The sequence below is a fragment of the Ambystoma mexicanum genome, chromosome 14, assembly GCF_040938575.1.
Source record: "Ambystoma mexicanum isolate Mex_15411 chromosome 14, UKY_AmexF1_1, whole genome shotgun sequence".
Taxonomy (NCBI): Eukaryota; Metazoa; Chordata; class Amphibia; order Caudata; family Ambystomatidae; genus Ambystoma; species Ambystoma mexicanum.
In genome coordinates, this window is record NC_090940.1 from 652,608,255 (window position 1) to 652,630,326 (window position 22,072).

Sequence of the window (22,072 nt, forward strand, 5' to 3'; positions counted from 1 at the left end):
ATTTTGCAATCAACACTACGACTCCCAGAATGCTAATCCGATCACATGATCTACACAGACATACGACCTCAAGTCACATGACCATGAATAGGGAGAAAGGATCGAAAACACGCGCGGCTCGGGCAGAGATTGCAGATTTTGTGTTGGAGTGAAGGAACATCACTAATAAGGTATGAAAGAAATGAGATGTTATAACATCTATTAGTGAAATGGGAAAAGTTACATACATTGACGCAATGTTTTTCGCGTAGGTTACCTTTGAAAAGTTGGGGACGGGACCACGAGGGGCTCAGCATTACAACAAATACTACCAACAGGGCATTGAGGTAATTTTTTGAATTTAAGTTAAGGAATCATACGAAAGTATAATGTGCGATTACATTCTGATAGAAATTATTAAATTATTATTTGTGACAGAACGAAGGCTGATTAGAAGCCACAGATGCCAGCCATTAACAGTGGTCATCTTTGAATTAAGAAACACACAGGATATGAACAAGAAACACAGGTAGGAATACCGTTTCCCACACAGGTTTATATTCATTTAATTCCCCGTTTAAATCACTAGCTAATATACATATTATTGTCATTTACAGCACATCATATTGCTACCTCACTAGATGACGTTTTCACCATTCCACAAAAAGAAGGGATGCTTGAAGTTCTAAAGACATAGAGAAAAATGAAAGAAAAATGAAATGGATATACTTTGAATTTATTTGTTGACTGTGAATTAATAACAGGACAAGAAAACATTGTGTCTAAACTGAAAAGTTATTGCTCCTGAAGAAGAGAGGCACACTCTCGAAACGCGTAGAGCTCTGAATTAGGAAGGTTTTTCCTTTTTTTCTTGAATTATTGTATATTCTTTTTGAGTGAATCGAACTCGAACATTTATTATTATGTAGATGGTACTAAAATACTATTATGCCTTCATAAAGACCTTTTGAAACTTTTGTGTATATTGAAACAAATCATTGCATGTTCTCATATGTAATATTTGTACAAAAGAGTGGCTTAATTGATACTTTGTAATGTTAAAAATCAACAAAAAGTGACCAAATAGTATATTTTGTTTGGATCTTGTTATCCAATACCCAGAGGTGTGCAGGGGACGGGAGTTCCCATTGTTAATGGGAACACCATTCTTTCATAGTTTTACTGACCTATGATACCAGGGTCTACTGTTTTTCTCCCCGGCACCCCATAAGACCATTCAACACAGTGACAAGCCATTGGAGCTTTGAATTGCTATATGAAATTATATTTCTCATCAAAGCACAGGGTGTGCAATTTCCTTTCCTTCTTGCTACCTGTTTTCTTCCCATCTCCTTCGTCGCCGGCCGAGAGGACTTTGCACTCACTGGATGTGGCTAGAGCGCTGAAGTTCTACGTGGACCGCACAAAGAGTTTTCGGAGGACATCACAGCTGTTTGTGAACTTTGGACCTGTGAATCAAGGGAAGGCTTTCTCGAAGTCTTCTATTTCCAGATGGCTCTCCGGCTGCATCATGCACTGCCACCGGTTGGCTAACCGACCGCTGCCAGGCCGTCCGAGAGCCCATTCGACCAGAGCGATCGCTGCTACTACGGCGTTCCTATCTGGTGTGCCCCTGCTGGACATCTGCAGGGCTGCTACGTGGAGGTCGACGCACACCTTCACGAGATTCTACTGCGTCGATCGGGATTCCAGGGAGGAGTCTAGGGTCGGCCAAGCAGTGCTGCGCAACCTGTTCGCTTAAGGTGAGCCTGGTGAGGAGGTAAGCGATGCTTAATGTTGAGTTGTTGTATTGCTTAATGTTGAGCCTTTTGCCACCTCCCGTGGTTGTGCATGTGTGTACTGCTATGTATTCTTATATTCATGAGCATGTGAATCCATGCCACAGACCCCATGCTGGAGAAGGAACAAGTTACTTACCTGTAACTGTTGTTCTCCAGCATGGGTCTGGCATGGATTCGCATGCGAACCCTCCCGCCTACCCCTCTGCGGCTCTTCACTTGGTCATACTGCCAATTCACGTGCTACCAAATCTGAAGATGGCTGCCAGAGGCGGGGCTTAGGGAGATGACAGTCATTTGCTTTGGACAGTATGACGCAGAGATCAGTGATTGGTTACTACTACGAAAGACAGATCAGAAACCAAACTGATATTGATTTTTTCTTTACCGAGGATTCCCAGCCTGACGACGGGGAATATTCATGAGCATGTGAATCCATGCCAGACCCATGCTGGAGAACAACAGTTACAGGTAAGTAACTTGTTCCTTCTGGGGAATAAGTTTGTGGCGAGGGTAGCATTGCACTCATTGCCGCCTCTATGCTGGACCAGTAGGGCCTAATGCGGATGCAAGACCAAGCGACATGAAAGAAGTCTGGATCCGTGTTCCCATACCTCTTACATGCAGAAGACCTCCCAGGGAAGAACCTGCTGAGGGCGGCGGGGGAGTAGTAGGCCTGATGGATGAATTTTAACTGAAGCAATCTATATCGGCAAGTCAAGGATATGTACTGGGTTTGTATGCCGATTTGCCCTCCTTTGGTTTTCACTCCAAGGCTCTCCAAGGGGGGATTGCCATATGTGTTGTCTACGATTACCGTACACCCTCCCAACCCTGATCAATTTATATATAGTAGACACAAGTTTACCAGATGACTGTGCTGTGTGATGAGGCTCAGGGCCGGATGAGGGGAAGGAGCCCGGGGAAACTCCGGACACACATCTTTAAGTGTACCCCGAAGCCTGTAGTAGTAAAGAAACTGAATTATGCACTCCTCTGGATTTAAGTTCCTCCCAGGACACCATCTGATCATTATGGATAAAGGCACAGAGAATCTGCACCCCCCCCCAGTCTCAAAAACAGTTCCTTAAAGGATTTTTCTTGTGAGTGGGACCCCAACTATGTTGCAGATCTAGAAACGGGGCTGGTATCGGGAAGTGGACTCAAGCAACGGACAGATCTTATCCCAGGCTATACATGTCACTACTCGTGGCTGGATCTCCCCCTTCGGGATAGGATCCCTATTGCCCCATAACAGCCCCATAAGTGCCCTTGGGAGAGGTGATTGCTGTCACAAGATGATTGTGTGGGATAGCAGGACTCGGAGAACTCCAACCCGCAATGTATTGTGCCTGTGCTGCAAGGTAATATAAGGACATATCGAGGAATTGTAAACAACCCTGGTCATATGGCCGGGTAAGAGTGTTGTACACTACCCTGGGCTGTTTACCAGCCCAGAATAATTTCGTCATTTTCTTGACACAAGCCCAAAAATGTAACGAGGGCCACAGTGGGACGTTGTTAAAGATATATAGTAGTTTAGGGAGGATGGCCATCTTGGACCAGGCAATACGGGCCGCCTGGGACATAGGGAGTAGTATCCAAGCCTCAACCCTCTGCTCCAATTCCTCTAGGGTATGTATGTAATTTTCCCTGTATAGGGCGTCTGGCGTGGTGGAAACCCTCACCCTTAGGTAACGTATCCCCTGCGGGCACCAACGAAAACCATCTCCCGCATCAAGCTGTTGCACAGAGGGAGTCAGGGGGAGGACTTCTGATTTGGTCCAATTGATTCTGAGACCGGACAGTTCACCAAACCGGACCACCTCTCGAGTCAGAGGATTTTAATTTTGCCAAGGGTGCTTAACAAACAAGAGGATGTCATCGGCGTACAAGATTATCGGAGCTCGGTGCATGCGCACCACTACGCCCCTGTGCACCACTACGCACATGTGCGCATGCAGTTCCAGGATGTGACATGCCAGTTGCTCAATTGCAAAAGCAAATAGGACAGGTGAAAAGGGGCACCCCTGGTGGGTACCCCGCGTAGGGTAAATATACTCAGAGACTGTACTGTTGGTGCATTTTGCTGCCCTAGGGGCGGTGTACAATATTTTAACCCTATCTATGAACGTCAATCCAATCCCGGATCGGCGAAGCACTTCGAAAAGGAATGGCCACTCGATAGAATCGAAGGCGTTTTCCGATTCGAGCGCCGCTACGGCTATTGGAATCTCCTGTGTTAACATTATGCATTAAGGTGAATAAACGCCTCAGGTTAAATTGGGTGGAACGACTAGGAATAAAACCATCTTTGTCTGGAAGGACCAAGGCTGGCATGTGGGGAAGGATACGGTCAGTGAGTATTTTTGCAAGGATTTTGTCGGTGTTAAGTGACAATGGTCGATACGAGGACAGTTGTTGGGGGGGGGGGGGGGGGGGGTTGGTCTCGCCCGGGCTTTGGGAGCAGTGTCACCAGGACTGATGTAGTGGATTCCGGGAGAGAAACGCCCGGGAAAGTGCTGTCGTACATGATGATCAAATGGGGAAGCACCAAGTCCACGTACGCTTTATAAAATTCTGCGGTTATTCCGTCCGGCCTGGGAGCCTTACCTTTAGGGAGAAATTTTATAGCCTTGCAGATTTCCTCTTCCGTGATAGGATCGTTGAGCAAGGTGCCCTGTTCCGGATCCAACCAGCCCTGTGCCAACTCGTCTAGATACGGGGTCAGCACATCGTGCCCCTTGTGCGGGCGTGACGTGTATAATTGACTATTGTATTTGCGGAATTCTGTATTGATCCCTTGCAGGTCTTTGACCAAGTTTCCATCACGCCCCACAAACTTGGGCACAATGGTGGATTGGCGTTACTTCCGAATGGCCCATGCTAGGGTTTTACTCGGGCGATCCCCTTCACCATATCTTTTTGGTAGGATAGGGTCCCCCAAATATCTCTCCTCGCTAGTAGCCAGACGCAGTAATTCCTCCCTAAAAGGACAGCAGCTCACGACGGAGCTCAGGGGTGTCAGCTTCACCCTGCAGGTTCTCCTTTTCCCTAATTTTGTCTTCGAGTACCCGCAAAGATCTCTTAACGGCCTTAAGCACCTCGCCCTCCCTGGAGATAAAACAACCTCACAGGTAAACCTTAAATGCTTCCCAAACTATACCTTGATTTGGGACTGACTCTGTATTAAATTGACAGAACGTTTGGATATTCTGCCCTATCTATGACTGGAAGGCCACGTCTTCTAGAGCGTGCACCCTGAATCTCCACCTGAGATGGCCGGGGGTAGGGGGTTGAGGACAGTAATGCAAGCCAGCACAAGGGAGTGATCAGAAAGGGTACGAGAAAGGATGCAAGCCACAGCGGTATTCCTAAGGAGCTGAGCAGTGACCATAACATAATCAATTCTAGAGCAGCTACCATGCACTCTTGAGAAGAATGTATACTCTCTAGTGTTAGGATGTAGGGATCGCCATGCATCATGCAGGTCATGGTACTGGGAGATGGCAGGCCAAGCTCTAGCCGCTAGAGGGAGGGAAGTTTGACTGGTCGCAGATCTATCAATTTCCAGCGTGAGGGCTAAATTGAAATCGCAACACCATATAATTTCGTAACCTGGGAATTTATGGATGTGCGCCGCACACTGATGGAAGAACTCCGGGGAATCCGTATTTGGCACATACACGTTAATGAGCAGCAACTTAGTACCCTGTAATTCTCCCGCCAGCATCACAAATCTACCTTTAGCATCCTTAAATTGCTTGTGTAACCTAATCTGCAAGGAGCTGTGAATGTAAGTGGCCACCCCTCTGGAATGGGATATGTAGGATGATTCGTACCTATGGATACCCCACCCGGCAAGTTTAGGAAGGGGGGCTCCCGTAGGAATATGCGTTTCTTGAAGGCAAAGTATGTTAACCCCATGATTCCTGCAGAAATTCGCAATCAAACGGGACTTCTTGGGATTAGTAAATCCCCATACATTCCAAGACAAAACCGAGAGAGCCTTCTGCCTGCCGCAACCCATCATATGTGCGAACATAACAGCTGGGGGGATGCTGTGATACGGAGCATCAGTCGTGCAATAATTACTGGCCCATTTTGTCTGTGCAGGTGATCAAAAGTCCCATTGAGCGCTGAGAACAGCCTAGCCAGAACTCTGGCTCTCCTGCCCCCCAAACCCACCCACGCCAGAAACTGAAACCTACCGGCAGCCCTACCCCACCCCAATCCCAAACAGACCCCATAAGGAACAATCGAACTGCAGTGCCTGCTGGTGATGGTGGAGCGCTGTAGGCGGGCTGTGCGCTCTAGTAGGCCTCGGTCATAGGAGATACCTTTAGGACCCGACCTCGCGGGTCAGCGATCGCCATTTCAACTTATCTAATTGCCACCGTTGGAGTGGGAAGGAGAGCGTCCCGAAGGACCCGCAGGATCCGGGAGGCTTGAGGCGAAACACTCAGCGGCCTCGGGAGGTGAAAAAAACTGTGGTCCCATTATGCTGAACACGAAGTTTAGCTGGGTAAAGCATTGCATACTTGATCCCTTTTCGTCTGAGGTGGATTTAACTGGTTGAAATGTTTTACGTTGATCCTGAACCGCAGGACTGAAGTCCGGAAACAATCGGATCACGGATGAGCCCCATCGCAATTCCCCCATCTCCCTGGCAGACCGCAAGATGATATCGTGATCCTGATAGTTAAAAATTCTAGCTATGATCAAGCGTTCTGGTGCGCCAGGGGGAGGCTTCGCAGCTAGAGAGCGAAGTGCTTGCTCAACCATGAACATCGATGTAAGTGGAGGGCGGTCCAGAATTTCAGTAAAGGGTGTCTCCGTAAACCTTTCCATATTGTCAATTGCTGTGGGTTCCGGCACCCCAAGTATGCATATATTGTTCCGTCTGGAGCGCCCCTCTAGGTCCTCATTCTTGGCCGGGATTTTTTTTTAATGGCCTGCTATCTCGCGCTGCAGAGTAGAAACGTAGTCCTCGCCCTCTCCTATGCGCTGCTCTGCTTCTGTCATACGCCCACACAATTTGTCGATCTGTATGGCTGAGATGTCTACCTTATAGGATAAGGAGTCTATTTTTGCACCCAGGTTATCAGTACTGCTCTTTAAAGCAAGCAGTGTCTGGTTCAGGGCAGCAACATCATTTTGAGATGGTGGTTGGCTGGAAGAGGGGGATGGTGGCCTAGAAGATGGTCGGTGTGGGCAAATTGCTTCCTCTTGGCCTGCTTCTTGTGGGCCGGGCGAGATCAGGAGCTAGCAGCAAGCCGGAAGCGCAGATGAGGTCTACTCCCCCGCGGTCTAGAGAGCCAATGAGTTGAGTGCTGATCCGTCAGGCGGAGGCGATTACCTGGTGCACAAACCCATCACCGCCTAAAGTAGGTTATTGTTGTCAAGAACAGTGGACAGCTGGGGGGAACCCTCCCCTCCACGCTCCCTTCAGGATTGATCAGCAGTCGGAGATAACACCACCATAGGATCAGTGGCCAGTGGGGCCGCAGGAAGTAGACATGTGCCGCTGTGGTATCAGAGCACGAGTGCTTTCAAGGATCCCCCACGATAGTGTCAGGTTCCAGCAGAAAGGATGCCGCTCCACAGCATACTGATACCTTGCGTCCCTCAGTGTAAAAGGCAGTACATTGGTGCCACATCAATATCAGCCTGAGGCCGGGGGAGTGCAGCTCACTCGGGCAATATATGGAGGAGGGCGCCCCTTGGGGTGGACCCAGTCCCAGGTGGCGCGCAGGTCAATATCCGGGGGAACGGTTGTTTCTTTAGATCAAAAATGCCATCCCGGGAGCAGGGGCCATGCAGTTGAAATGTGATTGGAGGCACGCACCAGCTTAAAATGAGAAACCGCAACGAATGGGCCCCCCGCCAGCAATGGGGGATACAATGGGGTGCGCCTCACCTTGTCCTCCGGGGCCCGGTCAGCTCCGACCAGCATGCAGATCCTAGTGGTATCGGCCAACCCTCGCCGCCAAATCAAGGTTGAGCTGCGCAGTGGTCCACCGTAGAGTGAGCCACACGCCCACCAGCCGTGGCAACCACCAAGCAGATCAGGAGAGTCAATGGCAGACGGCCGACATCTCCGCACACAGCGCCAGATCTAAAGAGGAGCCGAGGACCCGCCAAGAGCCCCAGGTGCCGCTCTCCGCCTCGTTCCCACAGGTGAGTCCAGGTGTAGCGCCAAGCAAGCGGCAGACCCCCGCGGCAGACCCCCGCGGGCTGCAGGGGCCAGGCAAGCCCAGGGACCCGCAGCACAGACAGAGCCGGCCAGCCACGAGACCAAGGCGATGGGGCCGAACCCGCACCAGCGAAGCTCCAGACAGCTGCAGGAAGATCTTGCAATCGGGTCCGTTGGCAGTTCCAGTAGCCCAATGCGACTCCAGGCACTGCGGCCGCGGGCAGCGAGGGGAGGAAGGGGAGGTAAGGAGCGGCTCGGGCGAAGCGCGGGGAAGCCACCCCTCCTCCACCCCTCCCCACCCACAGCTCCAGCACACCAGCAAGGCCGCCGCCAGTGCCTCCTCGCCCAAGGCACATGAACCGCCCGCAGCCTAGATAGTTAAGCCAGCGGGTGCCGCACAGTTTCAGTAAGCATCCGGCGATCCTCTATGCAAGATCGGGTCCAAACGGTGGATGATATTGGCCAGGCTATGAAGGCCTCGACCGGAGCGCCTCAGGCGGCAGCCATCTCGATCAGCCTCCAAGTTCCATGTTAACCAATCCATTGAACTAACCGCTTTCTTTCAAAATCCTTCAAACTCAGCTGAGAAGAACCTCCATACACTAAATGTCAGGAGGGCGGTTCTTTACTATGTAAACAAGACTAAACCGCTACGAAAAACAGACCAACTGTTTGTCTCCATAGCACCTGGCAGGGAAGGTGTTCACATTTAAAAAAAAATCTCCAGATGGATAGTGCAATACATACAACTCTGCTACTCACTATCAAACAAAAGTCTGCCTTTCACACCAAGAGCTTACTCTCTCAGGGGTATAGAAGCTACTTTGGCCTTTATTGCAAACCTCCTGAAGGACGTCATTTGCAAAGCAGCTACATGGAGCTCTATTCGTATTGTATTTATTCTTGTATAGCGCTTTATACCAAATACGTTTACTCAGCACTACTGCATTGACGCACATTCCTAAGCAGATTCACAGGGCGGACTAGCGGTGCTAAAACATCTTTTTGCTGCTGTACCTTCGCACAACCCACCACCTTTTCCAGACACTGCTCGCTGGCCTATGCATAGCATGTGATCTAAGCAGATCCACAAGCCTCAGAATGGATACATTACTCACCGTAATTGTATTTCTGATGCTTGTATCTGCTTAGATTGATATGCGCCCACCCTTCCTCCCCTGTGGAATAGAAGGTGCATAGATGTTTTCTGGCTTTTGATATTTTATTTATATCGCGCTTATATACAAGTGTTTATCTGCTCTTATCTGCTTTATTACATCTGTATTCGCGCTACACTTCATGCTAGCTCATGTTGGAAACAAAAAATCTGATGGACCTTGAAACGTCAAGAATCATGGGTATAGGAGATTTCACACTAGGGATAGTATTACTGGCACACCCTGTCGACATCCCTTTTCGAGTTTCAAAAATACAAAATGTAATACTCTGCAGCTACCATTCGATGTTGGCCTATGCATAGCATGTGAATCTAAGCAGATACAAGCATCAGAGATACAATTACGGTAAGTAATGTATCCGATATAGAGAGATATAGATATCATCCATCCTTTGGGCAGTCATAGTATACTGCGCTTGAGCTGGGGCACTGCTGGGTCTCCCTTTATCACCCAGCCTCCTAGAACGGATTCTGAAGTCTGAAAGTGCATTTTGGGAGTTTCACTCTCATGAAGTGCAGGTGGCAAATCGATATGCATGGTGTAAAAGCATCCTCCTATTCTGAATTCAAACAGCCGAAGCCACAGCACCCTCCACTCGAGAAGGGCGGCCTATGCCTCATTGTAAATTGAGGCTGCTGACCAAAGTATATAAAGCTCCTGCTTTGCAGATATTTTACTGTTAAATTGAGTGTTTTGACAAATGAAGAGCAGCAAGCCCGATGTGTTAAAGGTACTAAGTGACAACATAGTTTTCGATTTAGAATGCTTGATTTGGAATGACCGCACAGAGCAGCTATTCTAAATCGAACTGTCAGCCCCTGCCGCACACGAGTGCACGCAGAGTCTGACAGATGAGTTTGTGTGTCTGCATGAGTCTGTGCTTGTACGGATGTGTGTGGACTTGGTGTGTGTTGTGCTGGGAAGGGGGTGGGGGTGAAACCCCCCCACCCAATTTCCTTAACTGGTGGGAGTGGCAGCAATCACCTGGGGGGCTGGGAGGGGGCGGGGGATTTGACAGGCGTATGTCATATTGCCGCATTTTAAAGCCGACACAAAAAAGGCCAACAAAAATCAGTCTTTTGTGTTCTGTCTTTAAAATGTGGTAATATCCCATAGAACCGTGTTAAAAGCGCAGAATGTTTCATCCTTGTATCACGATCATAAACATATTTGTTAAATATAAAAAGCACAAGCCACAATTAACCATTCTCTTACTTCAGGCATCTTTCCTGAGGCTTTCAAAACCTACCCCGAAAAGCCTCTTCTTAAAAAGCTCCCCTTACCCCACTCCCTCTTCAAACTACTACCCTATCACCAATACACGCATCAGTGCCAGATTTCTAAACCACACAGCATACATGCAGATCTACCTCTACACAGAATCCTGCTGCCTTCTCAACCATGCCCAATCTGAATTTAGACCCTGAGGAACGGAACCCTCACGTGTCTCCATTTGGGACGACCTTAAAAGAACAGCAGACTTGGAGGACTGTGCTGCACTTATCCTGCTTGACCTTTCTGCTGCCCTCCACACTATCGACCACACCATCCTCACTGACAGACTGCACTCTCTAGGCATCAGAGATGACCCTCTAAGATGCATCTTCTCAATCCTCCTTAACCACTCTCAAATCATGCTCTTCTGTCCTGAAAGGGGTCCTACAGAGAGCCTCTGTCCCCCCGCTCTTCAATCTTTACGTAGGCCCACTCCCTGCACTCACACGCTCCCACAACCTAACCTGCTACAACTACACAATGATATCTGGCTAATTTCCACCTTGCCTCCTGTCTCTCTGAAATCGACCGTTGGATGACCACTAATCACCTCCTCCTCAACCCTGGTGAAGCCGAAATCCTGATCTGTGGTAAAACATTTCTCCTTTCAAACCCACCCCCTGGCCACCCTTCCTAGGAGCCCCACCCACAGCATTTGCCTCTGTTAAATAAAACCTGGGATGCATCTTGGATTCAGACGCATCAGTCTCCCATCACATCAATTCTGTGTCCAGAACCTGTAATCTCCACCTACATTCTCAGGCGTAGCTTCCCCTATCTCTTATCCTCAGAGTATCAGAAATCTTCCCCATCATCTTCTCCTACTTGGACTATGCCAACTCCCTCTATCTGGACACACTGTATATCGGCTCAGAAAACTCCAGCAAATTCAAAACTCTGCAGCTAGACTCCTCCCTTGCCCTTTCACCGAGAGAACACCTCATCTCTACCCATCAGAAAAACCTTAGATCCAGCTCTGAACTCCTCCTTCTGACCCCCCCGCCCCCTCAATCCCACCAGAATTGAAGGATCCTCCTTCTCTGTCCAAGCACCCACCATCTCGAACTACCTTCCACTGTACATCCACCGCAACAAGGACTACCTCTCCTTCAGAAAGGACCTCAAAACCTGGTTATTACATGCATCAACCTGAAGAACATCACTACCTCACTTACCTCATGACACCTAGACATGGTCACAATCCATGTCTCCACAGTTTACTCTACAGAGCAAGGTAAAGTGCAATTCTTGGAGCAGACTGGAGGAGTCGGAACACTCAGCCACACCAAAGGCAGTGGTCCAATCAATCTGAGCCCCAAGGTACGTAGGCAAGCACCACCAGGCTAATACAGGAAGCACAGCATCTCTGCCATCGGAATGGAGCTATGAACTACGACAAAAATTCGGTCTAGCTGGACACATGACTAGACTCTTGCACTTGCGTACTATGCTGACCAACTCTCAGCACCCTTCCACATGCCTGACCACCTGTAGCTTACTGGGACACGAACAGCCCACCTAAACCCCTATATCAGCCAATTGCGTACCTGCATAATATTCCTTCTGAGAAATTGCATACCTTGGACTCCGGTCCCCCCAAGGACATTCATACCCACAACCACGATGAGGCCATACTAATGGTTTAAAGCCGCTAAATAAATGACAAACAACTATTACTACTACTATTTTCCCCACTTTATTTCGATGTTGCATTTACAAAATGAGGGTAATTTACTCTCTGATTGCAAATAAATCTGTTTGTAAATTATTCATAGTGAGCTAGCGAGATGTATTTACAATATGGAGACTGAATGCTAACAAAATCAACCGGGACCATGCAGAGTAATGCAAAATACATGTTTGCAGGGTCTTGTGGTGTATCGTTTGGGTCAGGCTTTGCTCTCCGTGGGTCACATACAGCAGTTCGCCCCCCCCCCCACTTCCCCCCTCATTTTGGCACCCCCTTAAAGCACTGTTGGGTTTTCCTAGATGTGGGGAACATTTTCTTTTGATTTAGGTTTTTGTTTAGCAAATGTTCCCCCTTTCATGGCTTTGAGTCTTTGCCCTATTTATCAGTACCTGGTTTCCTGTAGAATTAGGAGACGCGGTCCATGTGTCACAGCAAGGTAAATTGGCTACAAACTGAAGAGGCACCACCTTGGAGCACCCTGCGCAGAAGTGCTACAGTTATAACACCCTTCCCCCATGCACAGCAAGGAGGAGATTGTTCTTAAGGGCGTGCAAGATTAGAGTCTTGAAGTTAGCTTTTCAGTCTGTAATAGATCAAGGAAGGTGGTATTGCTATTGTGAGCTCTCAATCTAGAGACCTAACCCTTTAAACTGCCGACAGGTAAGATACTTACTGGAGAGCTGTGGTAACCATACAGTAGACCCAAGTACAGAGATCCTGTCCATGTGATGTCGGTAAAATGTGATTACCAAAGTTCTGGAGACTGGCTGGTCAATACATGAGGGTGTGAGGGGCCCATCTATGATCCGCGAAGATGTCCTGCTTTCCCTATTACAAGAGCCTGGGCCGTGAAGGCAATAGCATGTTACCTGGTACAGTAATTCCTGAAGGGCGTGTCACTTGATCAGAAATGTGTGCCACCCTAAGGCACCCCACCTCATATACCCCAGATAGCATACAGTCTCGCCTATATAACGCTCAGTGCTGCTCTTTGCGCCAACCTGACTTCTACTAGCACGTACTTCTCTCTGCTGCCCTATGGCCTCGGACGAGTTCAGCAGTCTATCTTTAATACATACTCACCACATGTGACAACAGGAAGGGTCCATGTGAGTGAGTCACAGGGATCCTTCAGTTATTCCTTATTTTGGTATTGTGTAGTACTCCAAGGGAATTGTCTTATTACTGCATGCAGTAATATCTCATCACTTTCTGGTTTGCATGGAGGAAAACCTAAAATACTGTATGTTTTACTTTTACCGCCACACATGTATGTGGGCAATTATAGTATGTGTCTAGCTTGTATATTACCTGGATGACCCACCTGAGCTGATGATGCTCTTGCCACACTCCTTCCAGCATGAATGTCTTCCTGTCATCTGTAGGTCACCCTCCAGAGCCAATGCCTTCTGTTCTTGTGCAACACACGTCTGCACCCACCTGGCCCTTTCGTGGTTTGCCTTCTGCCTCTCTCTGGGTTCGGCCAATATCTCAAATACTGAGATTGAGCCCTTATCAGGCTCTTCTTTTCTTCTGGCCTCTTGGTGTCTGAGAGGGAGTCCTCTGCAGGCTTTCTGTTTCTCTCCTTCTCTTCACATGCTACCTGATCAGACTAGTCTTCTTCTCCTTCCAAGTCTAGTCTCTGCCACTGTCTGAGCTTTAGACCTCAGCCCACTATGGGCTACTACCTCTTTTCTAGATGGCCCCTGTCAGTTTGTGAAATATAGTTCTCAGCTGCTGCTTGCCCTCTCTCCTTCTCTGCCTTCACCTAGTCTGGTCTTTGCCTGTGTCTGGGACATGGCTCACAGAAGTCACTCTGCATTAACTCCATTTCAGGAACTAGTGGTTGCCATTGTCCGAGTTATAGATCTCAGCTGGCTCTAGCCTGCTACTTTTCTTACATTTGTCTGGCCGCTGTGATCTGAGATTGTATCATCAGGCTTATGTTTCTCCTCTTTGGTTATGGTCCTGGCCAGTGTCTGACATATAGGTGTAAGCAGGCTCTGGTGCCTCTCCAGCCTTTCCTGCTGGTTTCTGACAGTCTGACTCTGGACTTGATGGTTCTGGCGGCATGTAGGGTTAAGGCGACAATCTAACTTGTTGCGCCAGTGTTGGATCTTGATCTTATGCCTGCATTCATATCCAGAAGGGGAAGTGTGTGGGCTTGAAAACTGATTAGGGGTGTGTCTTTGGATTATAAATCCACGTGTGTGTATTCAGCATAGGGGCTGGCTGGGTGCAAAAATGTCCTTTTGTGCGCAATGTTTGTACCAGGAACAAAGGAGTGACTTCACCAGTCCTACAAGACAGAAGTTGTGAAGCTCTAAATCCCATTATAAGAGTTGAGGACCTGGGGCACACATTGAGGGGCTCCCCTGGCGTGCCCCCCCCCCCACAGGTAGAGCTTCACATGTGTAGGCATCCTCGGTACCCAGAGCATCTCTAATCCCACAGTGCGTGAGCAGTGGCTCTAATTGACAAGATAAGGTTTCCGCATAAGACTATTGTCTCCAAGAAATGTTTGAAGGATTTGAGGACTTATAAGCGTGGGGGGCCCACTGAAAGACATGCATGTGATGTGGATTGATTTTAAGCTATAAAAGCTAGTTTCCTCTCAGCTCATTCCTGCAGGGTGCTTTAGTGGAACCACTATTCCTGGTCTTTTTCTGGGTATGGCAATCCTTTTTTGGCTAAATTGGTCTTAGTGCCATCATATTCAGAAAGGCTCTGGAGGGATGCTGTCGCAGGATTTAGAAATGGCTGTTCAGTTGGCATGTCGAGGTTTTACTGTCCTGAACTCCCTTTATGCGCCACAAATGCTCTAAAATGAAGACTGGTGTAAACGGGGGCAAATTCTAACTGGGTTTGTGAGGTTATGCTTGCATGTTCTTAAAGTTTTAAGAATACCAGTACAACCTGTTTTGTTGGTGAACTTCCAATTAAAGTATTTATTTTATTTGATCATTAGGCTTGGCTGAGATAAACTACATGCATGAACTTTTCACAAGCATGGTTCATAAGAGGTGAGTTTGATAAGTTGGCGATCTGAAAAAAGTTCCATCCTGCGACCTTAGCAACAGTTGACATATTGAAAAGTGTGTTTTAATCAATGGCTGTCCTGATGGCTAAGAGATGGTTTGTTTACGTTCTGTCCTTTTGTAGGCTGCACATCTATCCCCTACATTCAAGCATCACCATGGACGAGCAGAACGCTGCATTTTCCACACCTGTTTACGGCTACAGGAAGGTAACTAGATAAAGATTACATGTTGCTTAAACGCTCTGCATTGAAATTTGGAGTAATTATTTATTATAAGGAGGTCTGGCCACACAAGGCTCTGTTTGTTCAATCACTACCCAATGTCCTGTCCAGAGTGTGGGTAGAGCAGGATTACTCAGACGCAGTACTTGGCTATCCCGTGGAGATCACCTCAAATGATGTATTGACACTAAAAGTCCCTCATTAACCTGTGATTCATAAAGTTAAACCTTGGAGAAGAATTAGACTAAAAGTGCTCCGTAAATTCAAACCGGGGAGTGCAATTAAGCCACAGATGGGACTAAGCAACAAGGATACAACAAAACAAGGCACTGAGAAGCAGTAAACTACAGCCGCGGAGTAGAAGTAAATTGCATGCTTTCAACAAGCACAAGCCATTTAGAAACGGCAAACCTAAGCCATGGCATGGAAGTTAACCATAAGGTTTCAGCCGATGCAAGCCGTGGAGAAGCATTGAACTGAAAGTGTTCAATGAAGTTGTAATGTAGAAGGGAACTAAACGGCGAATGTACAGGAAAAAGCAGCTTTCCTTAATGTCCGAAAGCAGACAAAGGTTGACAACTCGCATACAAGCCCTGCTCACTGGGAGGATGCAGGCTTTGAAAGCTTAGGTTTATAAACAATTAAGTTAGCGAAACCTGTAGAGCTTTTGTATTTTAGGCATAGGTTTAGATTGGAGATACTGACTTGGATGTACCTTGATCGATGAAAACTTAGGAACTTAGTGTTAAGAATTTTGCGTTGAATGAAGTCCCCTTCTTGTAGTGCTGGGATTCCATGGAGAGCCCCACTTTTTGTTTTCCCCTCCTTGACCCGGTTTAACAGACTTGACCCTTATTTTTGCTTACTCCATTTCCTATAGGCCTTTGTCCAAACCAGGACTTTAAATCCCGTAAAATGAATAGATGAAGTTCACTGCAATCTCATCTCTCCATGATCCTTACTTCATGGGATTACTGTGCCAATCGGTAGGAATTACAAGTGGGGCCCTTTAAATTTTATCGCAGGGTTCATTAAAGTATATGGTGCTTCTCCCTAGTTCTCAGAGTGGAGAGATTTTAACAATCCTGCACCTATGTGTGATTTCATCTAAATCGCAACTGTGCCCACTGCGACAACCGCAGATCATATGGCAGTTCTTCCATACCCATTTATCCAGCTACCCCTCTTGCCTTGTTACAGGGGGTATTTCCCCAACATGGTGGGTGTTCCACTTGTTAGTTCCATTCAAAGATGGAGTGCTCCAATTGCTAACATTGTGAGCTCCAAAAACAAGTCCTTCATGTGGCCCACTATTTGATGTGGTGGGTCAAGGTACCAGCTCAAGTCTGAGAGTTGTTAAGCAATTAATTTGTGTTCACTATTAATGGAAGGGAGATGAGTTATCTGTTCAAGCACAAAGGAACTGCCATTCATTGTGTGGTATATTCTACTAAAAGTAACAATAACATTAAAGTGAGTTGAAGCAAGCTACTTATGTTGTCGTGTGTCGGGGATTCCAGACAACATGTAAGGTGAACTGAAGAAAGTCATTCCAATTGTCTTGTGTCAGTGAAGGCTGAAGGTTGCAAAGGTGGATTACAAGTGGCGAGAGACGTCCAGGATTTTTGCTGATAACTGTAGGTGGAATACCCAAACCACATCTGACAAGTGACTATGGATGAAAAAACAGTTCTGTTTCCAAAGAAATGTTTGAATTCTTTTTTCCACAAAAATCTGTTCTGCTCGTTTTGATGCAAATAAGACTGTACGCTGCATTTTTACTGATCGTCTTTCACTTGTATTTTTTAACAATGATATACCGTTAGAAATTAATAGCAGTGGGCTTTCCCCTCTGTTACATTAAGATCCACCATGAGGAAAAAACAATTTACCAGACCAATATGGCTTCAACTATGAAATCTCTTGTTTCACCGGTATTTTCTACAGTTAAACTCTGCCTTCACCATGCCCTCTAAACCTGTACACGATTCAGGATTAAGTTTCCATTTCAATAATTGTTGTCCAGAATGTTTTGAAATGTGCTTTACTTTACCTATAAATGGGCTCCTGGGTTAGTCTGCACAATCACACCATGCACGAACCATAACTGTGTGAGTCTCATACAAGCGCTGTCGGGACTGTATCCCCCTAACTTACTTTCCTTCTGTTTGCTCTAGGTTATTTTGTCTACCAATATCGCTGAGAGCTCAGTGACGGTCCCAGATGTCAAGTATGGTAGGTTGATTCAGAATTTGGGTTTGGCAGCTTCCTTTGGTTTCCCTATACTGTTATTTGGGGCTGTTGATACAATTTTCAAACCAGTACCATGGGAATCTCCTGTGGTGCCACCTTGTCCCTGGCTAGCTGAATCTGCTTATATTTCAATTATCAGTAATCAATATAATCAATTTAAATAGTAATTATGAAACCTATAGTCATGCTACTTGTAAAATCCTACAATCTTGTTTAATAAAGTGACAAGCTTAGGGTCTGTATTCAATGCATTTCGGACTAAAACATCTTTCATCAGGGATCTTAACAGCCTTGTCTCTTTAATGAAATATTAAAATGCCGGAAGACCAGGCTTCCATTCCTGTTTGCGTATTCAATAGCAAAACCATTAAAGTAATCCTCCTCTGCAACTCAAAATTCAATGGTTCAGCGCCTTATGCAAAATGAAGAACTATTAGCTCTCTGTTTATAAAATCTGCCACTACGCTCGTTCAATCCCTCACTGAAATGAGATGAGAAAAGGAATAGGTACTCTTTAACCTAATCACCTTTGTTCTTTCATCTCAAAACTGCTGATACAGATGTCCTCCATCCTATCTGCTCAAGCCAACCTGTTATTAGACCCCTGGCAGTATACTGACAACCTGCAATGTGCTAATTCAATCACTGCTTAGAATAGAGGTGTGGAAAGAAAAGAATATTTTGTCCCAATAAGATGCCCCACCTACACAGGGTCTCATTCTGCAAGTGCCTTGCATGTCGGTATAGGTACAATGAGACCTGACTAAGAACCAGCAGAAAGATATCTCTCAGACCTCGCTTCTGCCAAGGAACAAAGCAAGGCTGTCCCTCATCACTTCTCCTGTTTGACATTGTCCTGGTACCAGTGGTGGTAGCGATCAGGTCACATAAATCGATGGAGGCAGTCATCATGGAGAGAATTGATCTCCATGGGTGTGTTGTAGGTCAATTGGTCGAATCTAAATGGTCGACAGGACAAATGGTCGACACCAAAAGGTCGACGTGTCTAATCAAATTCTTTTTTTGTGACATCATACTAAGTGTTGGAGCCCCACACATCAGTGGGTGCCCTGCTCAATCAGACTGAGGTCTTTAGACAAGTGGCAGGGCACAAATTCAACTGCAGTAAGTCTAGTATAATTCTGATCTCTGATCCCTTGAAGAAAATTGAGCACAAGATTGGCCAGTGAGAGGGGAACTAACAGATCACCTAATCGCACAGCCAAGGAAATGCTAAACCCAACCATGACATGATCAATCGCCAAAATGGAAAGTAACTCTGAAGCTTGATGATTTCACCAGAATATCTCCACTTATTCAGTGGTCAAAGTGGGTGGCAGCGGTTGGGAGCAGTGCTCCTCTGTTAGGCAGAATCCTGTGCAGTTCCCTTGGGGAGCACTACAGATTAGGACTACAGGTGAGAGCAATAAATCCCCTTCGGTATCATTCCGTACAACAAAGATTTAGTAGCTGTGGCTGAGCAGTCAGACTTATCTCAAGAGGGAGATGAGCAGTATTCAGGGTTTACACAATAGGCCTACAGTACTATGGCACAAGGAAACACTAACCAAAGCTTTGTGTTAAAAAGTAGTTATATATTTATTTTATACACTTCTAATACAACACATGTATCACAGTCATCAAGCAAGTTAAATTAAGTCAAAGGAAAACTATACACACTCCCAAGTTAAATTGTAGACCAAGTGAACCAGGGAGAAAACTGTGCAAAACGGCACAGTGAAAACCACACACAAGGGAGGCTCTAGCAATTTCTCACGAGGGAGGGAAAACACAAGTTTTTCAGAAATACCCCATAAGTTTGTGAATCAGTTTAAGTAAGACAGTGCATCAGTATATGCAATACTTAAATGAAAACTGAGCAAAATGGCATTTCACAAGGTTTAAAAATGGGAAGGAAAGGGTAGTTGAGAGAAATTGGTGCACCACACAGTTCTAGATGAAAATCAATCTAAAGACGGCAGGTTTAACAAATGTAGCCAGAGTCAGTAGGCCTGTGCCAAAGTCAGTGGTACAGGGCAGGGGCCCAGGAGCAAAATGCTCTCGTAGCTGCAGTCAATTCTTTGATAAACTAATTGGAAAAGGCGGATGCAGAAGTTTCAAAGACAATGTTAAGCGAGAGGGGCGGCCGACCTAACAGGGTAGGTAATGGATTTAAAACCCCTTTAGTGCTACAGCGAAGAAAGGGTGGCCTGGCGGAACAATGTACCTTGAAATGAAGCGGTGGCTCCTGCGGTGGCGGTTGTTCCTGGTAGTTCTTGCAGTTCGGGTGATCCAGCGGAGGACGAGAGGCTCTCGTCGTGGAGGAAGATTAGAGTTACTGCACTACCCAGGGATGGAACCAGCCGCGGTGCTGCCCGACGAGGAAAAGGTACGCTCCTTTAAATCGAGGTCCAGGTGGACGGGTGCCTGGCTATCCGGTCTCTGGGTACTGGGTACGGGAGATTCGACCAAGGCAGGTCCTGGAAGGCGATTGGCAAACTGGTTGGGCTCCACCAGCTCAAGGGAAGAAGGCTCTTGCAGGTGAAGATCTTCTCTCGTCGTGTGGAGAAAAGTGGTGAGACGCTGCAGCAGGGCTTCACCGGTGGTTCAGTCGTTGCAGATGTCTTTGGCTTCTCTCCTCTTCGGCTTCTTAGTTCCAGTGGCGACGTCTTGCCCTTCCAGTCCTCAGGACCCTGCTTTTATGCAAAAAGATCCCCATTCATACAGCCTAGCTGTCACTCACACAGTGGAGTGGTCATCTTGGCGGGAGACCCCCCAGCCTATCAGGTTAGAGTGCGATGTGGGTTGCTGAGGCAACCCTGTCCAGGGGTCCTACTCCCCCTCCCACGCAATGGACCCACCCCAGACTCGGTGGCGCCGAAAAGAGGGCTTCTCGGTAGAGGCCCGCCAAAAGGGCGAACAAAGGATCCCCGACTTGGGTTAGGAGTTTAGAGAAAGACACGAGAAAGAAGGTTTTATTAAAGTTCTGGCAATAAAAACCTACCGGAGTAAAGTTAATATTAAAATACACCGGCGGTATGTAAGAGGCTGTCAGAAAAAGTGGTAGCCTTGAACAATGGGAAAATCCCATAGGGTGATATTCGCAGTAGAATATTTGTGGTAGTAACCACTGCCACCAGCCAGAAACTTTTGAGAGGGAGACTGTACGGTACCCTCTCGAAAATGAACATAAGGGAAGAACTATTAACCCTTTTGTCATGATGCCTACCTCTAAGGAGCCAGGCCGGGCCCAGCAACCCCAGAGGCAGACATCATTTTCCCCATGGAAGTCTCAGCGGGCCATAGAAGAGGATATGTGTTTAAGTGCTTGGGTGCACACTTACCTGATGCAGACCTTGCTGCTTCATCCAGGCACTCTTGAGGCCTGAATGGGACTACTTAACCTGTAGGACTACTTCACCACCCGGGTGTGGTCGGGGAAGGATACATACCTGATTGGTGGAAGGATACATACCAGGAACTTCTTCCAAGGCTATTTAAACCCCATCCGAACAGCCACACATGCTTCGCGTTGTTCTGCACCTAGCAGCTGGACGCTCACCGTGTCAGCTCCTGCATCCTGACTTCAGCCACGCCTGCCAGCACCCTGGAACACCTGCAAGGGGAGAAAGGAAGAGAATAGGAGAAGAAAAGGCCTTACCTGCTAAATCTGCATCCCGGAGTCATTTCTCCAACGGCCCTGAAAAGGAAGACATCATTTTAAAGGCATTTCGTTTCGATCGCTGCAGCGCTGCATTTTACTCACCTTTGCAAGGCGCTTCCACCTTCAGCAGCGATCTTCCGGATTCAGCTACGCCCCAGCGCCTAGAGGAAAAAAGACAAGAACAAAGGTGAGAGGGAGAAAAGGAATAAGGAAAGCTCAGTTTCCTTTTAAGTCTTACCTGTTGGATTATTCCCACTGCATTTCGGGTCCTGCCGCTTCCTGGCATCTCCGGACCCCGGCCCCTATGGGGAAAAAAGACAAAGACATTGAATGAGCGAATGCAAAGACATTACCTGAGCACTCATCCAGAACTGTTTCACTTCGGGTCGGCGCCATATCTCCGGCACTCCGAACCCCGGCCCCTAAGGGGAAAAAGACATAAGCATTAGCGCTTGCTGCAATTAGACAACGAACATTATTATTAAGCTTGAACTTTTGAACAGAACTTTTACAGCGCCTTACCTGAACAGTCAAGCTTACCTGAACTCCCATCAATCCTCAATCCAGTGAAGTAACTGGGTTTCAACGCGCCCCTGCATCAGAAGCAGGATGGAGAGCTCATCCTTCCAAACCCTAAGGTGAGGCTTCACGGGGAATCGTGGAGGAGGTATCGTGGAGGGTTGGAAGGGAGTGGGAGGCTTGAGCATTGTTCCACAGTTGGTAATACTCCCTTTTCACGCACAGGAGGGTATCCAACGAGCCAGGGAAACCAGAAT

The 22,072-nt window shown here is 47.2% G+C and overlaps 1 protein-coding gene across 1 annotated transcript in view; it reads left to right on the top strand.

Annotated features, from left to right (window-relative positions):
- The window catches only part of TDRD9 (tudor domain containing 9), a 2,559,831-nt gene that overhangs the window by 863,314 nt on the left and 1,674,445 nt on the right, over positions 1-22,072 (top strand). Inside the window, exons 10-12 of the mRNA XM_069638191.1 lie at positions 15,086-15,140; positions 15,280-15,364; positions 17,557-17,614. Of these exons, the coding sequence (XP_069494292.1) occupies positions 15,086-15,140; positions 15,280-15,364; positions 17,557-17,614 (198 nt within the window). The remainder of the gene's footprint in view (positions 1-15,085; positions 15,141-15,279; positions 15,365-17,556; positions 17,615-22,072) is intronic.